The sequence below is a fragment of the Aquarana catesbeiana genome, linkage group LG01 (genome assembly GCF_042186555.1).
Source record: "Aquarana catesbeiana isolate 2022-GZ linkage group LG01, ASM4218655v1, whole genome shotgun sequence".
In the NCBI taxonomy this organism is placed as follows: Eukaryota; Metazoa; Chordata; class Amphibia; order Anura; family Ranidae; genus Aquarana; species Aquarana catesbeiana.
Genome location: NC_133324.1, coordinates 476,161,203 through 476,180,599, shown reverse-complemented (window position 1 = coordinate 476,180,599; position 19,397 = coordinate 476,161,203). Strand labels below are relative to the sequence as shown.

Below are 19,397 nucleotides of genomic sequence, written 5' to 3'. Positions count from 1 at the left end.
TTGGGGTTTACAAGGCGTTACTAGCTTGTAAAGTATCTGATCAAACTGGTCTTGGCTTGATCATATGCTTTCAGAGCTCCATAAAGAGGACCCGTTATAATTATTGCTATCACAAGGGACGTTGTATATTCCCTGTGATAGCAATAAAGCTGATTATTAAAAAAAAATAAATAAATAAAAAAAAAAAAATATATATATATATATATATATATATATATATATATATATATATATATATATATATATATATATATAAAGGCTTAAATAAAATAATCAAAAAGAAATAAAAAATTGAAAGAGTCCTATAATCACTTATGGATATTATTAGGTACCGTAGTTTGACATAGTTCCATGGGCGTTTGCAATTTTAAAGTGTGCCATGTTAGATACCCATTTACTCAGTGTAACATCACTTTTCATATCTTACCAAAAAAACTGGGTATTATATTGTAAGTGTGCACAAAAATACATTAAAAAGTGTACTTTTACTAAAAATTAGCTGTGCAAATATTGTGCAACATAAAAAAATTGCAATAACCACCATTTTATTCTCCATGGTCTCCACTTTCAAAAAACATATAATGTTTGGGGGTTATAAGTAAATTTCTAGAAAAAAAAATTACTGATTTTTATGTATTTGAGAAATGCCAAAATTGGCCTGGAAAAAAGTGGTTAGAGTCACTTTCATTGATGGCAGATGTGTACTGACTATTATTTGACATCAGTTTGTAGTCGATTTGTCGTAGTAGTTCCAAAAGGTCAACATTTTTGACCTTTTGGTGCCCCCTTAGCACATGGCTTGCTAAGGTGGTACCTGGAGGAGGAAGGAGTGGACAGTGCCAGCAGGGGACTGCAAAAGAGGAGGTAAGGGACAGCTTTGTGCAATATTGTTGCAGAGTAGGCAAGTGAAACTTATTTATTTCAATAAATAATAACCTTTAGGCCTCATGTACACTGCTGCTGTTAAACGGATGTTTAGGAGCAGTTTGCCATTTTTTTTTTTTTTTAACGGCTCTGGAAGGCTCCTCTATGTTATCTTATCAGTACATGTACACAGGGTAGTTTATAGTCGTTAATAGGCAGTTGAGTTTAGAGGCTTTTTTTGGAACACAAGAAATGGGTTCAGATGCTGAGTTTAGAGCCATTTCAAGCGCGAAACGCTTCTAAATGCGGCTAAACGTGGTGACTCGCGTTTCGTTTACAGCCGTTTTTCATTTTTGGAAAAAAAAAAAAAAAAAAATATATATATATATATATATTTTTTTTTTTTTTAAAAGCTTCTAAATGCAAACACAGCAAAACAGACGTTTTAAACGTGGGTTACTATCTGTCAAGTTAAATCGTTCAGGAGAGGATGTAAAAACGTCCCATGTACATGAAGCCTTAGTATCACTTTAATTCAGGACACAGCCACATCCCTAATTATAAAAGGTTCTGTGCACACTTATGCAGCTACACTATTTTTGTTTTTTCTCACTAAACAAGGTTTGTTTTTTACTTGAATAGTACAAATTATAGGTCACATTAAATAGGGAAAAATTCTGAAGTGATTTATCTTGGTGTGATTTTTTTTTACGTCTCAAAATCTGTAATTTTTACAGGTTTTACACATTTTATATCCACTGTAAGAAGATTTAGTTACACTACATATTTGTGCTGCTTTATCTATATTTTCACGCGTGCATTGAATCCATATTTCTATAAGTGGGTTGCAAGGTTGACTTTAGTATCACTGCAATACTTTCATTAAAGTACAGTAAAACCTTGGTTTGAGAACGTTTTGCAAGACAAGCAAAATTTTTAATAAATTTTGACTTGATATACAAGCGATGTCTTGATATACAAGTAGCGTCATGTCACAACTGAGTATAAAAGAGAAGAGAGGAGAGGAGCCTCCAAGTGTAGTAATACAGTTACATTTAATAAAGGTACATTTAGCAACTCACATGGTTGATGATTAAAACATGTACAGCTAACTATGCAGGCATCCGGGGTAAAGCTGTCCACATAGAGCATCCTCCTCACCGCCATCAACATCGTCCCTTCTGCGCTGCACTCCACGAATGCTTTGCAGATTGCAGACTGACAGCGGTGAGAGCCGGTGGTGAAGGGGATGGTCTATGTGGACACCTTTACCCTGGATGCCTGCATACTTAGATGTGCCTGTTTTAGTCATCAACCACGAGAGTTGCTAAATATCGTACCTTCATTAAATGTAACCATATTGCTACACTTAGAGGCGCCTCTCTTCTACTTTATACTCTGTAGCTCCTGCTGGATTTTGCTTCTAATCCCCTTGTGGAGGCTTCCATTTGTGGATGGACATTATATGGTTATACAACCTATCACATTGCTATAATCTTTTTATATGGGCTATAGACTGAAAGACTTAAGAATATATGGTTGTGAAACAAATCATTTGAGTTTCCATTATTTCTTATGGGGAAATTTGCTTTGATATACAAGTGCTTTGGATTACAAGCATGTTTCTGGAACGAATTATGCTCCTAATCCAAGGTTTTACTGTATAACTAAAGGCAAATCTTTTTTTTTTTGTAGTTTTGGGTGGAGTGCAGAAGGATTGGAACGCTTGTCAGTTTTTCTTGCTACCTGTGCCCCATTTAGGAGACTGACCCTCTATTTGTCCTGTTTACTATTATTATTATTAAAAGTGAAAGTAAAAGAAAATTCCAACATATTGGGTCATCTACAGAAAAGTAATAGAGGGGAAATCTTCCAATGGGGACACTAGTTCTGGTGACCTGAAGGTCCCCAAGGAAATCTCTTAATTTGCAGGGATTTTCTCTGAATTCCTGTTTGGCTATGGGACAGGACGTGAAGGGAAATCTCTGCAATGGGACACAGATGGTGAAAAAAAAATCTGACTGGTTATAGCCCTCCCTTATTCGATCCCAATTTTTTTTTTAAGTTTTGCCTATAGTTCTAATTTGAAAAGTAAATACAAGCAGGGACTTTGTTTAGAAAATAGTTACACTCATAGAATAAAGAAACACATGTGAGGCTCTATCAAGTGTCTCAGTGGTATATACAGTCAGGTCCATAAATATTGGGACATCGACCCAATTCTAATCTTTTTGGCTCTATACTGCAAAAGCAATCAAAGAGTTTTGAAGGGAAAATGCCCCAAGAACAAGCAGGAACTGAAGACAGTTGCAGTAGAGGCCTGGCAGAGCATCACCAGGGATGAAACCCAGTGTCTGGTGATGTCTATGCGTTCCAGACTTCAGGCTGTAATTGACTGCAAAGGATTTGGAAACCAAGTATTAAAAAGTGAAAGTTTGATGGATGATCTGTCCCATTACTTTTGGTCCCTGCAAAAAGTGGGAGGCACATATACAAACTGTTGTAATTCCTACACCGTTCACCTGATTTGGATGTAAATACCCTTAAATTAAAGCTGAAAGTCTGCAGTTAAAGCACATCTTTTTTGTTTCATTTCAAATCCATTGTGGTGGTGTATAGAGCCAAAAAGATTAGAATTGTGTCCCAATATTTATGGACCTGACTGTATATATATGTATAATGCAAGGAAAAAAAAAACACAAAATTATATATACAAATAAAGACAAAAAGAAAACCCAAAGCAGATGGAGACAAGAAAACAGGAAAATTTAAGACAGTATAGACGTAATGACATTTATTAAAGGCATGCTACAAACAGCTAGAGTTATAAAGGAAAGGAGTAAGCATAGGTATCAGAGTAGTATTTGTAATACAAATACTAAAAATATATATATATATATTAAATATTATACACGAATGTAAAACAAACATGCACTACGCAGTTAGAAAATATGTTTTCTTTAATATTCATCTTCACTTTTCATTTAGTAACAGGTCATCATAACATACATGGAATCTTGCTGCCCCATACACCCTCTACATTGTCACAAATGAAAGCTGGTACTGTTGCTTATCAAAATATACAAGTCAACTGATGTTTTTCATATAAAATCACTGTATACTTTAAATTGTTCCCAAAAACCACTTTTATGCCTAGTAAAAAAAAAAAAAAGTTGTTACAAATATTTACAGCATTTGTTATGTCATAACATAGTTGGTAATATAGAAGGGACAAAAAAATTACATAACAGGCAGAACAGATTATGGAATATATATATCATTGGCCAACAAATGTTTGATTTTTTTTTTTTTAAATACAGTACTTGAATTCTCCATAAACCTTTGCAATAATGAATTCTGTCACAAAATTCAAATTATTGGATTTAAGAAATAAGTCAAAAAAGGTCACTTATTTTAGAATAGCATATTCAAAACTAAAATGTACACAGCCAGATAAACATCTCTGTATTACCAGAAGAGACATCTTTGGTCAGAGCAATGAGGTGACTTTCTAGATACAGTACAGGAATGAGTCTATTCAAATCATGAAACTTGTGCTACTGTGGGCTTACAAACAGAATGTGCAATACACGCATACCAAAAAGACACAGAGAAAATTAAGGAGTGACCATTTCTTTGTAGGCATGGTTAATGCTGTAAACCGGTTTTTAAAAATAGAATTACTGAAATATTCGCATCTTCCGAAAAATAAAAATGAATTACTATGACTGTTTCCAAATTCATGACATGCAAATTAGTTATTACAGCAGTGCTGTATGAAAGCATTTAATGCTCGACAATGAAAACATCTATACTTCAAGCAAGAATGTCCATTCCCATGGTGTTATTTAAGGCTACACTTGTGCTGTTCAGACTTTAACAAGAACAATTAAGCTTGCCATACATTGCTAGATTTTTTCATTCAGCCTGCATGAATTCATAAATCTCCAGCTACAGCTATTCTATTCTGACAGCTAGTGCTGGATAAGATGCAGGCGCTACTCAGCCAACAATGTTACGCCCGGCTCCTTTGATTTTTCAATTGAAGGATGTTGGGTGGAGGGGTTCGGACAGGGCCACCCACTGGTTGAAATTTTGCTCAGGGTATGGCTAGTTTTATTCTTCTACTGCCCATGTGAAGGAAGTATAATCATTGTCCCATAGCAACTGGGATGAGATTCTTGCTTTTAATTGTGGCAGGAATTGCTTAGAATCATGGAATCTTTTATGCCCTAGTGAATGGTAACGTTGGGTGGAACTAAATCCCTCAGTTTAACGATTTCTGAAAACCGTTACAATCAAGGCATGCCATCAATGACAACTGTCACAGTTGCTTGCGCTCTCAACCGAACGGTCAAGCCATCAAATGGCCAGTGTCATAACTGATCACATGTGCAGCACCATGGCAACTGCAGATCAAACAGAGGCTAAGATGGAAGCTTCCTTGGCTGTAAAAGGTAGGAGGGTTTAGTTTTGCTTTAAATATTCCTGCATTGAGAGCTCTACCTTTTAAGCATAAACTATTGTGAAAAGAATGTTACAGTGATTCAGATATGGACAGGTAACATTGAAAATTGAAGGCACATAAACTTTGGTCCTTTCTAGTGAAACCATCCTGCTTCAAGCCACAAAGGCTGTATTATATATATTAAGATAAAAAACATATGTTTTTTTTTTTTTTTTTAAAGTGGCAGTTATTTTCAGTTGAATCCAGTGGAATTTTAAAAGTACAGTCACATTATTGAAAATAGAGTGCCTTAGGCTTAGTTTACACTTGTAGCTGATGGGGACAGTAAAAATAGGCAACTGAGCTGCGTTTATGACCCCTTCTCCCCCAAGCTGCAAAGACAGCTGTACAGGGGCACTACACATGCCATGGGGGGCAAAAAATCCCCCCATTTAGTGGCAAGTAGTACTTACGGAAAATAACCTATTCAAGTAATTAGGACCAGAATGGCATGAAAATGTGGTCTTTTAGGGGTTAAAACAGGTGGGGAGGAGGTAACAGCACCTCCTCACTGCCTGTCATGTGTTCTCTGAAAAGTGATCCACTAAGAATCGCTCTCCTGAGGGCTACTACTACTGTAAACGAGCCCTTAGGCTGGTGTTAAAGCTTTGAGACTTGAACAAATATTCTCTTGTTTATAATATTCATAAACCTAGCAGTGGATATTGTAAGGTAAAAGAATAACGAAATCTAAGACGCTAAACTGCCAACATATGTCCACTTGTTTTAAGACAAGTGAACACTTCTAAACATTATCTTTGCATATAAATCAAATGCGTATGTTGTAACCTCTAAAAAGCTGCATAAATGCAAGACTGACAGCAGCGGCTGTTCCAAACGTACTGTATGTTAAGTCATAAAGATGAGTATTAAACCACAGTTTTCCATAATCTTGTATATTAGACCACCTTGTTTACACTAGTTTTCCATAACCTTGTACACTAGAGCTTGTTTACACTGAAAGTACATTCAAGAATTCAAAACTACAAACTCATCACAAACATAATGATGATGACATCTACATTAGAAAAAATTACAAACTAAATAGGGCTGTGTTGCCTATTCATTAAAGCAGCAAAATAACCCTCAAAGTACACGTGCATTTGTGTGAATAGAAGGGCAGTCCATGCAAACTTTATTAAACCAGTTCAGGACGTACCTGTGTACCCCCCATATGGACGAAACCAATTTTTACATTTCAGATACCAAAAAAAAAAAAAAAAAAGATAAGTAAGCCATACACCAGTTAGATTTTCCATAACCACTTTCTCACCAAATTCACTTGAGTGCCAGGAGAATCGTTTTTGTTTCAGTGATGCTTCAGTTTTGTACATGATATATTTTAGATTTAGTAGTCTACCCTAATGTAAATTACATTGTTAATCCAAGTCTGATTAAAATGACATCACAATAGTCCGGCCTTTATGTAAATTAGAATGGTAAAACTAGTGCTTTACTTTAGGAAAGCTATATTATCCTTTCAACGCTACATTGAGACAAACGCTGGGGGAAGTAAAAAGGGTTTGCTTAAATTGTTAAACATTAGGATAAGATTAAGTCAGGATGAAGGTCCTTTTTCACATTTGAGGTTGCTAAAAGCTTGAATGACATTGTTGCAACTTGGGGATTTTGGGAAGAAATATCTATCACACTACTGCAGTGATCTACTGCTGTATGGAGAGGCTGGACAAAGCTGCAACAGTTCCACCCAAGCCTCCATACTGACACTACTTAGAAGCATAGGGTTTACATTCTTCTAACCTATGGAGCATTCTGTAGAAGCATTGAAAGCCCAGCTTATTGTTTCAGCTCCTGGACTTGGTGCTGAATGCCGGCTGTCACTGAGCCAGTAGTACCAGCCTGACCCCCCCCCTCAACCCAACCTGGACCTGCCGATTTCCAGTGCCATTTTAAAGTGGCACTGGGAACTCAAGTAGTTAAATTTGATATGCTGGATCAGCAAAATGTATCAATAACTATGTATGTCAGGGAACTATTTTATTTGACATAGTATGTATGTATAGGCCCTTAAGCTGGGTACACACTAGTAGCACTTCATTTGAAATGTTTAATTTTAAGAATGTCCTTTGATTAGTGGGGTCAAATGGATGATCGTTTTCAATCAGTGTGGCGAGAAAAGGGACTGAATGGAAATTTGTTTCTTGAACAAATTAATTTCTAATCATGTATGTGGTTTTCATTCAGCAAATTACTTTAATTCCAAAATTAAATGTCAGAAGTACTTTTGACTGACATCTGTCCAGTCATTAAAATGTATAAAGAATTTTTGGACAACTATTCCTATGAATGTTTATTGGAAAATCTACTAGTGTATAACCACTACATAGTTGTTGGCAGTCTCTGAAATGGTACAATGTGAGGCTAGGTTTAGGATAACACAAGACTGATCAGCATTAACACAGTTGAATCAGTGTAAAGTTTTACAATTTTAGACTGAATCTTGGCTGCAATAGTGACTATTCAAGCAGACGTTACACTGACTGGCCCTTGCTTGTAGCCCTGAATTTCAGCTGTCAATTGACAGATACTAATGGAAAATAACACAGTGGGGAAGGATCAGATGTGAAGTCCCCTGGAATGTTTACATACCACAGAAGGACAGAAAATGTTTCAATCAATTTTGGGTAAATATAGGTAGGCTATATCTCCATCAGTTTCCTCCCAGGTTCCCTACCATCTGTGGTCATATGGAAAGCTTTTACTTAAATTATGAAGAATGCAGTCAGAGCAGAACCAGAAGGAACCTTTCCAATGAAGCCCTCAAATGATACAGGAAGCCAGCCTGACCGAGGCTCCAAAAACTGAAATATTAGATTTTGGTGGTCTTAGTCTTAAAGCATATAATTTCTGTAAGTCAAATTTAATTGTCCATACTTTACATTAAATAGTTAAATGTAAATGCAAAACAGCATTAATCCTTGCTATACCAATTAAACATTATTACCTGAAGGTAATGGATTCAAAACTAAATTTAAGCTTTTGGAAATCCAACCCACTTCAAAACTACAATACAGTACAACTTTTCTTATCTGTAGTATGGGCGATACACAACTGCATTATTGTGCACAGGAGGTACTGCCACAAATTAGGCAGCGTTTAGGAAATTAACACATTTTAGTTATAATGTGATCCCTAGAACCACTTATGTCTGCACTGTAGGCTTGCCCATGAGGTGAACATAAATTAGATTCTCTGGACAACAGATTATTAAACTTTCACTTATAATACTCTTATATTGACAGGTTAAAAACACTTTTTAATTGTGTTTTCTGTCACTTTTTTTTTTACAACTAGCATTCCACACAATATGGAATTACAATTTATCAAAAACTGGCAATCGCAGGCACTTATCATGCAGTAGCACTTCAAACTCATGGTAGTGTGCCCCCCTTAATTGTAACAAAGGGCAACATAGTGTTTGTGTGTGTATATATATAATATCTATTTCACAATGTAAGCCAGCATGAAGGGACATTGATATCAGAACTGTAGGTATTGAAAAGGATGTACAAGTCTAAAATGTATATATTTCGATTTCAGCAAACTATTTGGCAAGTGTCTACAGAACACTTTTAGGACAACACTGTGGTTTCATGTGATTTCCGATGCTTATATCGACATAGCATCCAAAGTCAAGAAGGTATTTTTTCACATTCTACAAAATTGTATTTAACAATTTTTTTTTCCTTCAAAAATCAGCCTTTTATATCGAATAACTTAGGAGTACAAAAACTAAAGGCAGAAAAAAATAGATTGAATGTCATATTTGTTATACTGGATAAGAAGCAATTTGGTGGTCACGTTAATTCAATGTGTGCGTGTTGTGTGTGTGCGATCGCTCCGTTCTCGGTTTTCTCTGAGCAGACAGCGGTGACTGTCAGTCACCGCTCTCTGCAATGCCCCTCCAGAGGCTAAACCAGCAGTCGAGCAGGTATCTGGGTGAAACGCGACAATATGGTCAGGCTCCTTCCAGAGCCTGGACAGGCTCTGTGATTTCAGCTGACAGCAGACTTTAGCCTGCTGTTGGGTGATTCTGGGTCACAGGAGAGTACGCGTAAGTGCGCTCTCGTAATCCAGAAGAGAAGTATGGCCAAAAAGCTTTGGCCATATTTTAAGGCTCAGATTTCTTGTTACGATATTATATACCATACTAGTAAAAGATAGCAAGGGAAAATAGTTAATTGAATATAAACCTGTAGTATTCTGAGCTGTGTTGCCTCAGTTAAAGCTTGGGGAAGGGTATCAAATATGCTCACAAATCATAAAGGGGAAATGCTTCTTGAACTACCAGTGAAGGCAAAAAATATGTTTAGCATTTAATGTGAGATACTTTTTGGGTTTGTTTTCTAACAGGAGCATGTTGCTAAAAAAAATTGCAAAAGATATTTAAAAAAAGTCACTGTATACAGGTAACTTGAGCTTGGGACTATTTTATGATAAGCAAAATAAAGAATGAAGCTCTCTCCTAAAGATAAAATAGAGCTACCTATGGGCTTTACACTATCAAACAGCAATAAACTATATACTGTATACTGCACACAAAACCTAAAAAAATATGTAATCTCCCCACAATAACCCTTCAACTTAGTGACCTCAATGGTACACAAAGAATAAAAAAAGAAAAGACATGCTAGCTGATAAAACAGTTAACCACAAAATATATGTTTTCTTCATCTAATATCATGCAGTAAATAAAGTTTTGTCTCTGTCTAATATATAATTGTTGCGCATATTCACACTATTTTCATTTTTCCTTTCTGTTGGCTTTACAAAACCAATAGGTTTGCATGTGACAGCATATTGAGACCCACCAATGTAAGAGCGCTTATAATTAAGCCAGAGCCACAGCTGCCTCCTTCCCCATTTTAAAACACTGAGTTCATAGGAAGCCAACTGCACACATCAAGCTTTAGGCAAAGGTGCCAATCTATAAATTAATTAGTTATAAGGAAAAAGCCTGTGAGTACATGGCATTTCTGTTCAAAAAGGACTCATGGACAAAGTAAATGATGTCAACTAGTCATCAGGTTTTAAATTTCCACATACACATTAAATCGGTAATTATACACTGGGTGTACAGCTGTACTGGTATCTTCTAAAGTATAAATGTATAATGATGTACATTTCAGACCCAAGGACAAAATAACAAGCTTTCTATTCGATCAGATCTTTGCTTCCCTAATGCTCTATATCAGAGGTGTTGCTCAGGATGACAACTTAAAGTGGATGTAAACCCAATGTCATCCTTTCTAAACTACTGCCATAGGGGTTATCTATAAGGATATACATGCCTCCTGCATGTGTCTTTACCTGTCAAATGTCTCCCTTCTCTCTGTTATTAGACCCGAAAAACGGCATATTCTGTGGGTGGGTCTGTTGTCTGGAGCTCGGTGGGTGGAGTCGTGATGTCAGTAGACTCCCCACCCACCTCTACACTCCCCTTGTCAATATGCATTTTCTCCTGTGTATTTCTAACACTGAACTTCTGCTATGATCTCTAACATCCAGTGAAAAGACAGGAAAGTAACCACATGACTTCAGCATGCCAAATCATGGTGAGGTGTGGAACAGCCAATCCTTGCAGAGCTGCTGAAGAAAGGAGTGGGAGGGAATTTAAAATACTGCCTGTGTCTTAGGCTAGTGCACGAGATATGTAAATCACCTGTCACTCACAGCAAGGGGGAGGATTTGACAAAGTTTTTCTCAGTTTGTCAAGATTTATCTCACTAAGCAATAAAAGGGGATTGCTCAGAGATGGATTAACTCTGTGTGGCAAGACTGGGCTCAAATGATAGGAAATCTTATACTCTACAGTATGATATTAAAAGAAAAAAAAAAAACAACATTTTTTTAAGGGTTTACATCCACTTTAAGTCTAGAAATGGGAATGTCACAGCCTAAAAGAATAAGGTGCGATCTTATAAAATTTCAACCACATCTGAAAAGGCATTAAGCACACAAGATTCATCTAAGGAAATTTCCCCCCCACAACTGAATATTGTCCTAAAGGAAGACTATAAGCTTTGAAGACAGTAGTTTAGGGTAATTTACATGTTAATTTTAATACGTAATAAGGGTAATCAACATATCCATTTTCATATTTTAACCATCATAGAACAGAAGGTGGAAACATTGATTGCCTGTCTTTTTTTATCAAGCTATACACCATTTTAGAATTACAATTTACTAACTCGTACAAGAACGCAGCTAAGGCAGACTACAAGGCCTACGTTATTCACTGGTACTGGAAGATGTTCTGTGGTACCTAAACATTATTGCCTATAGATGTAATCAGGTGTTCGAAGAGACATAACACAAAGTTTTATTGCAATATTCTATATGCATCCAATGATTACACAAACACACATCACCAATGGTGATGGCAGACGCACCCTTCCACATACACAATGACAACATTGTTTAAATAATTTTATTAAGACAAAAATGCATGTGTGTAATTGGTCAATAACGCTTATTTCAATTTGAAAAAAAAAAAATATATATATATACTTTTTTCTTAAATAGGTTACAAATCAACAGTTGCTTATTTTTTAATATGCTGTCACTCAAAATGAGGACAATAATTTTTGCTTATGAGAATTACCTGAGTAGGGATTTAGATTAACACAGGCTAGCATGGTTGAAAGAACCAACAGCCCCTGAAAAGTTTAAACACCTTCGACACACACACATTATTTATATATATATATATATATATATATATATATATATATATATATATATATATATATATATATATATTTTTTTTTTTTTATTAGTAAGATGTACTTCAAATTATATTTTATTTTGCGAAAACACTGTTCCATTATACTGAAGTTCCATGACATCTTGTGTTATTACAAGAATACTATTTAAAAAAAAAAAAGAAAAAAAAAGGAAAGAGTGATTTTTAATTTTATATATATTTATATATAATTTAAACAATGAAAGGGTTGAGAATCTGTATAACACCACACAATGTACTTAGACCAGCTAAGACCTCAACTCGACTCTGCTATATTACATTTTGTTACTACTGCATGTTCTTGCCAATAGCAGCAACTGACATTCAGCGCCGGTAAAAAAACAAACACATTCTTGAGAATAGGATATCGAGATTTTTTGCATTTTGTTATGCATCAGGAGAAAAAAAAATAAAGACTAAAGATATCCTGAGTGAGGCAACAGTTTGCTGACTATGGAACACATACGGGAAGAAAGAAGTCAGGCCAATAGCTACCATCTTTCAACAGGTACACAACAAACAATCCAACCATTTTTGGACCATCACACTAGACAGTAAGAAATGCTTTCACTGGCATTCCAAATTCAACAGTTGATATTTAAAATAAAACAATGTAATTAAATAAACATATGGGTACATTCACATGTGTTTTAAAGCCAGCTGAAAGTCTGACAAAAAAAAACAAACAAAAAAAAAAAAAACACAACACATAAAAATATATGGATCAACAGGTTTTCTTTTTTCCTGCAGCTGTAAGTACACATTGAGGTGCATTCCCTGTGTGTAAACACACTGTTTCTATCCAGGACATGTACTGACATCTACGTATACAAAGGGTGGACTTCTTAAACCTGAATACAAAAAAAGGTGTCTGTGTTGCCCATCAAATATGAATTGGACAATGGTTGAATCGGATTAGTTTCCTTTCCTCTGTTTTTTTCTAAATCAGTACAAAAGAAAAACAAAGGCCAGAGATATTGACTCTCTCTCACACACTGAAATTCAATAATATAGTTCAAACACAGATATTTTTACAAAATTAATATGCATTTAAAGCCATGAAATAACACAAGCCAATTTTTCTGTGGCTTACAATAGGAGGGCACATTCAAGGCCTTTTTTTAAGCCTCAAAACCCAGTTCCTCATTTAAGAAGCCTAGCTTGTATACTTTCAATATATCCAGCCACCTTCAAGAAAGCATGTATAAAAATTTGCAGCCTGTCATTTACTCTCTCTTTTACTGTATTCTTATTAGCTGTTCACTACTGCTAAAAGAACCATAACCTTGATGGACACAACAGAAAAAGCAAACATATATATTAAAAACACAAACAAAAAATAAAATCTAGAAATATAAAAGGAGCAAAAACTCTCTCACCAAGCCCACAATAAAGATTGCAGAAGATACATCAGAAAAAATCTAGCCTATTTGTATAAGCACATAAGGCACATAAGTAAAATAAGTACACAGTAATTTTGATGTATAGATTTCAGTTATTATAGTGGTACAAAAAAACCCTTGAGGTTTAAGTCTAACACATTACCAAAAATAATTTCTTAAAAATCTGCAAAAACCAAAATGAGACCTGAATCATATTGTTAAGACTGTAAACGTTTCTATTTTTGATCAGAAAAAATAGCTCATTGTTTAATTGTGAACATTTTCATTTTGTTCCAAAAATCATTGTTTACACAACAGACCTCATCTGGCAAAAGCCATTTTGTAATTCATAATGCATGAATGTATTGAGTTGTATTTTCAAGTCTACAGTTTTGCAGAACAACTGAAAAAAAAAATATACAACACAGACTGGCGAATATTAGTGCATAATCTAAAAAATATTTAAAAAAATGAAAAAAAAATTGGGTGGGTACAAAGTTATTTTGCAATTGATATACAATCAACCATCCTACAACATCAAGGACCTTCAAATTTAATGCAATAAAAATTCAAATATAATTTATGATAGAGGAGCATAGGTGTACCTTAAACACATGTAATGTTAACCTCTGTACAGCTATAAATAACAAAGATTTTTTTAAACCTTTACATTTTACCAAAAAAAATAAAAACAAAATTACATGGTTTATGTTAAAGCAACTTGAAACCTTGATGATTGTCAGAAAAATGCTGTGTAATGTTTTGGAACAAAAAGGAAATGAACGCCAGGGTATGTTTACAAAATGAATAAAACTCATAATCTGCTTATTTCACTGCTGTACAGTGCAATATGTATGCCTTGGCCATTCTGTGTTATAAACTTGTGTATGAGGTGGGATATTTTTATTTTCACGTTGGTTCAGTATAACAAATGAGGCTGAATTGGCCTTGGCATCTTCAGTCTCTGTCTGAGGGATTTAGCCAAAACTATGGTCCAGTCTTTTCAAGAAAATAAGTGGGAAAATAATGGCGCAGAAATTATATCATTGACTTTGAGAAGGAAACTCTCAGATGGTGGTTGTCTCCCAAGTCATGGTTGTGCAGTTCAATTAAAGCCAGTATAGCTTCTTCCAGTGATCCAAGTTGGATAAGGGCCATCTTTCGATCTTTCCTTCAAAAATAAAGCAAGCACAATTGTTATACTGTAATTTTATTAAATATATGGTTTTATATACATAGGCAGCTTTAGATCCAGCTCCCCTCCTTTATGTTTTTCGAAAAATGTGAAGAAAAAAAGCATGCACAAAAACCATGTGCGTCTATGGAAACTGCCGCTACTGTGAACGTGTCAGGAAAAGAAAACCTCAAAAAAGCCAGTTCAAATAAGGACATGTGGTTAATTTCAGTATTTATTTCTGGCCAGCATCAGAATACAAACATGGACATATGATCTTTATGTAGCACTTTCTTCACCTTTCAGAAGCAAAACAGAGGAAAGCTGGAGCTAATGGCTGTAAAAATGTTTGCACAAAAAATGAAAAGGATATTTTTCATCCACACAGTGGTTTTCCACTTACAAAAGTTTTATTGGCATAGCATCCAAACAAATATCAAACAGCAGCCTACACAGCTTATCACGAGTCACTAGATGCCACTTTTTGTTATATCCACAAGGACGGGCACACTTTTGCTGTTTATATTTACAACACCATTTCAAATGTTTATATTCAAGGAACAGGCATGCATTATAATAAATCATTAAAAGCCATGTTCCACAATTCCATAGTGATTGTGCTGTAAGAAAATGGACCAAAGAAACTTACTGGAAGAATTTAAAGGCTTTTACTGAACATCCAGTGCTTGCAAATAATCTCTTAAGGTCATCATCAGAGACTGAAGGCCTTTCCGGAAAGAAAAAAAGATAGGAAAAATAAATTTAACAATGCGCATTCAGGTTTTACCAGGAGTAAATCACATAGAACAGCAGATCAACTTTAACCACCGCAAAGAAAATAAAAGTGTAATTAAAGATTAGGAGGACTGTATATTCATATAGGACTGAATGAGGAAACCAACTTCTGCCATCCGACAGCTGAAGCACTGGATCAAGGTAAACTTTCAGATGCAACACAGTTGGATTTTTAATACATTTATCCTGTCTCCTTTAACAGCTGACAAAAATCCCCTTGCCTGCAGGAATCTGTTCATCCATTAGGTAAAAGACAGGCAGCACCAGTGGCGGTCCATGCATTGTGGGCACATGGGCGCCACCCCCCCCCCCCCCCCTCAGGATACTGGACACATGGATTCCTAGGGCGGGTGTTTTTTTTTTTGTTTTTTTTTTAAGAACCCGATTAGAGCCAGATGCTCTAATAGGCTTCAAAAAAAGGGTGGGCTCGGGGCGCAGAGAGTGCGGCCCGATCCCAACCAATTGTGTGACCATAGCGAATTCATTTTCGCTATTTTTCACACTACAGTGCCTCCCCGTCAATCAGGAGGCAGGTCAGTGAGACACGTTTTCCGATTGGCCAAAGCGCCAGGCGTTCCTATTGGATGCCTAGCAGCGCTTTGGCAAGCGGAGGAAGCATGAGGAGCGTACACCTCCGCCGCTGCTGCCTGCACTGTGGAGGAGAGGAGAGCCAGAGTAGGATCCTCTCCACAGCCCGGTAAGTGCAGTTCCGCGAGCCACCCGCGTAGGGAGGGTCGGTGCTGCCAGCGCCGCAAAAAGGCCTGCGGGGAGGGGGGGTAAATGGGTTCTGCCAGTGCCATCAGTTCCGCGGGGGGGGGGTTTGGTGCTGCCAGTGCCGCGAGCCACCCGCAAAAGGGGGGTGGTGGGTGCTGCCAGTGCCACGTGCCGGGGAGGGTTAATGCTGCCCTATATACCCTATCCATAATGCTGCCCCATATACCCCTATCAGTAATGCTACCCCATATACCCCTATCCGTAATGCTGCCCCATATACCCTTATCTGTAATGCTGCCCCATATACCCTTATCTGTAATGCTGCCCCATATACCCTTATCTGTAATGCTGCCCCATATACCCTTATCTGTAATGCTGACCCATATACCCTTATCTGTAATGCTGCCCCATATACCCTTATCTGTAATGCTGAGCTATATACCCTGTCCTGTGATGCTGAGCTGTATACACCTGACACTATGGGTGGAATACAGGGGACGGAGTGAGTGGATTATATAAGGGGTGGGGCTTATGAGAAGTGGGATACTAAAACTTCACCAGCCGCAACTGGGCAGCACTGCTGCATGAAGCTGGATGTCACAGTGATATTATGGCATATGCTTGCAGTACTGGGTTGTTAAATGTTTTGGAGGAGTCAAAAGGGTGAAGGAGGAAAAAAAAAGGGTGAAGGAGAAAAAAAGGGGTGAAGGAAACCCCCTTCCATACCACACACTAACTTATGCGAAAATAAAAAAAAATGTAAATGGGCTGGTCCAGAAACGGTCATCAAAAGGTGTTCCAGACTTAGTACACGTCACAAGTACCAATTTACAGGTGTGGGCTGCACTAGGTCAGCCACTCAATGTCACTATGAACCCAGACTATAGCAAAATTAGCTAGCTGAATTACTTCCTTTTAAAATGTTCCCCTTTTTTAAAAAAATAGGCATGCACGCATTTTATTATTTTTGTGGAACAGACAAAGAAGAGTAGTGAAAATGAAAATACTTTCTAAAAGATGAAAATGTAATTCATTAGTTAAAAATGTGATAATTCTGCTATAGCAATTCCATAACTGCATATAACCCATCACTTGATATCTTGTTATTGTACATACGGGATGTTAGACAGGTGCAGTGTTGCAGAGGGAGGGAAGATATTTTGGAAGTTCTTGGAGCCTGGTTTCTTGAAGCGATGCAATGGGCTGTTGGCGTAGTCCTTTGTAAGGCCTTGGTCTTCGTGTCCTTCACGAGGAAGTTGGACAGATTGATGCTTTGAGAGAGTAATTCGTAGTACCCTTCCATGAAGCCTCTGCCCATTTAGATGGCTCATGGCTGGTAAAAAAGAAAAAAAAATCATAAATTAAAAAGTATGCCTGTCGACTTTTGTTGTAATGTTAATTGACATAGGGTTAAAATTGTGTATATTTTAATACTATAACTGTATCAGACCATTACAGTACTAAAGAGAGGCACACTGCCATCCAGAGGTTGCAGTGGCTGCTGCCAGCTGAAAGCTTTTTTTTTTCCTAAATGATGCCATGATTGGGAACCACTTCAGCTGGTTCCTAATCCTTAGTGGGACTGAAGCAGGCAGTGACACAGCTGGGTTTTCCAGCTAGCAGGCATTCAGCTTCCTCAGTACAGGACATTGTGTAAGAGAACATAAGTCTATGCAATCCTCCTATATAACCTATTTAATATGAAAACATCCTTAATTAGATTTTTAAACCACATCCTCAAAGTGGTTCTAAAGCTAAACCGTTTTTTACCTTAATGCATTCCCTGCATTAAGGTAAAAATGTTTTGCCACTTGCTGGATTAATGTCACTGGTCCCCAAAAAGTGTCAGTTAGTGTCCCGATTTGTCCGCCACAATATCGCTGATCTCCGCCGTTACTAGTAATAAATAAAAATTTAAAAAAATGGCCTAGTCATGAAGTGGGGTAAATCTTCCAGAGCTGAAATGGTTAATTACCATCCTGGCTACATCAGTGAGTAGATTCCCCTTCACAATATAATCAAGGTGCTTAAGAGGGGAGTCCTTGATTGAACTTTTGTTTTAAATGGAGTAGAAAATGTGATGTGCACATCCTAGCAATGTAGTCTGGCAGGCATGTCTTGATTGAAATACTAGTTGAGAAAAATAAAATGTTGCCAGGTAAGCCACCCATGCCTTTTGAGAGGGCAAAGCATTGGTACTTCCAGCTAGTGTCAAAGCACTATTTATTCTTATTTTTAATTAACCACTTGAGTCCCAATGCCTCCTGGGTAACAGAGCATGGTTTTCATTTTGGCAGTCTTGGTCACACACATTATATACCATTTTTTGTAGTCTACCCCAATGCATTATACCCTATTTTTTTTTTCTAGGAAAACTAAGGCATTATTTGGTAATAGATTCAGATACATATTTTTATTTCCTTGAATTCTATTGGGAATAAATAGTACAAAATCTGAAAAAAATGCATTTGCCTGTAATTTTTCCCAATGCAAGTTTTATATGATCTGCGCACCTTCATATATTTACAATACAAAATCTGATGCTCATATGCCCACTGTAATTGCTTTTGGCTGTGGACAAAGGTCAGTATGGGCACCCTGATCAATCTGTGGCTACACAGCCCCAAACACAAGAAACTGTGATGCCCATTTTTTTCAAATGCAATTTTAACAAGATAATCAATGTTATTCACTTAAACTGTCAGTGGTCTTAACGCTATGGCTGATTGGTGTGTGAGTATGTATATATTTATTTTTTTAATTAACCCCTTCCCACCGAGGGTACGCAGATGTGCGTACTCGGCTTTCCGGGGTTATACCAGGATAATGCCCGCAGCTGCAGGCATTATCCCGGTACTGTTTTTTAGAGCCGGCGATCGGCTATCCAGACATAACAACCGATGCGGCTAAAAGACGCTCGGTTGTTATACCGGAGGAGCAGAAGGGGACGTCACCCCCTCCAGTCGCTCTTACCGGGCCTCCCGTTCCATCGGGAGGCCCAATGACCAATCGGCTGCGCCTCCGGCGGCTGGGGACGGACTGGAACGAAGCCGTGAATAACTTTGTTCCAGCCTCCTTATGGTAAACACGGACGCAACGTCATGACGTCACTTCCCGTTTACTCGGCTGCAAAGGCGCCGGTTTTAAAAAAATACACAGTATTCAGAATCGCTGTTTTTGGCGATCTGAATACTT

The 19,397-nt window shown here is 37.0% G+C and overlaps 1 protein-coding gene across 5 annotated transcripts in view; it reads right to left on the bottom strand.

The window, feature by feature from the left end:
• Window positions 1–3,806: 3,806 nt before the first annotated feature.
• PTBP3 (polypyrimidine tract binding protein 3) overlaps window positions 3,807–19,397 on the bottom strand; it is a 256,357-nt gene continuing 240,766 nt past the window's right edge. For 4 of the 5 annotated variants that reach the window (XM_073591458.1, XM_073591444.1, XM_073591438.1 and 1 more), the window contains 3 exons: window positions 17,319–17,535; window positions 15,343–15,420; window positions 3,807–14,690 (listed from right to left, as the gene is read on the bottom strand). In XM_073591458.1, the coding sequence (XP_073447559.1) occupies window positions 14,558–14,690; window positions 15,343–15,420; window positions 17,319–17,535 (428 nt within the window). In that variant the 3' untranslated portion in view covers window positions 3,807–14,557. Of the gene's footprint in view, window positions 14,691–15,338; window positions 15,421–17,318; window positions 17,536–19,397 lie in introns of those variants that run through there. The other variant, XM_073591448.1, reaches the window with a different exon arrangement.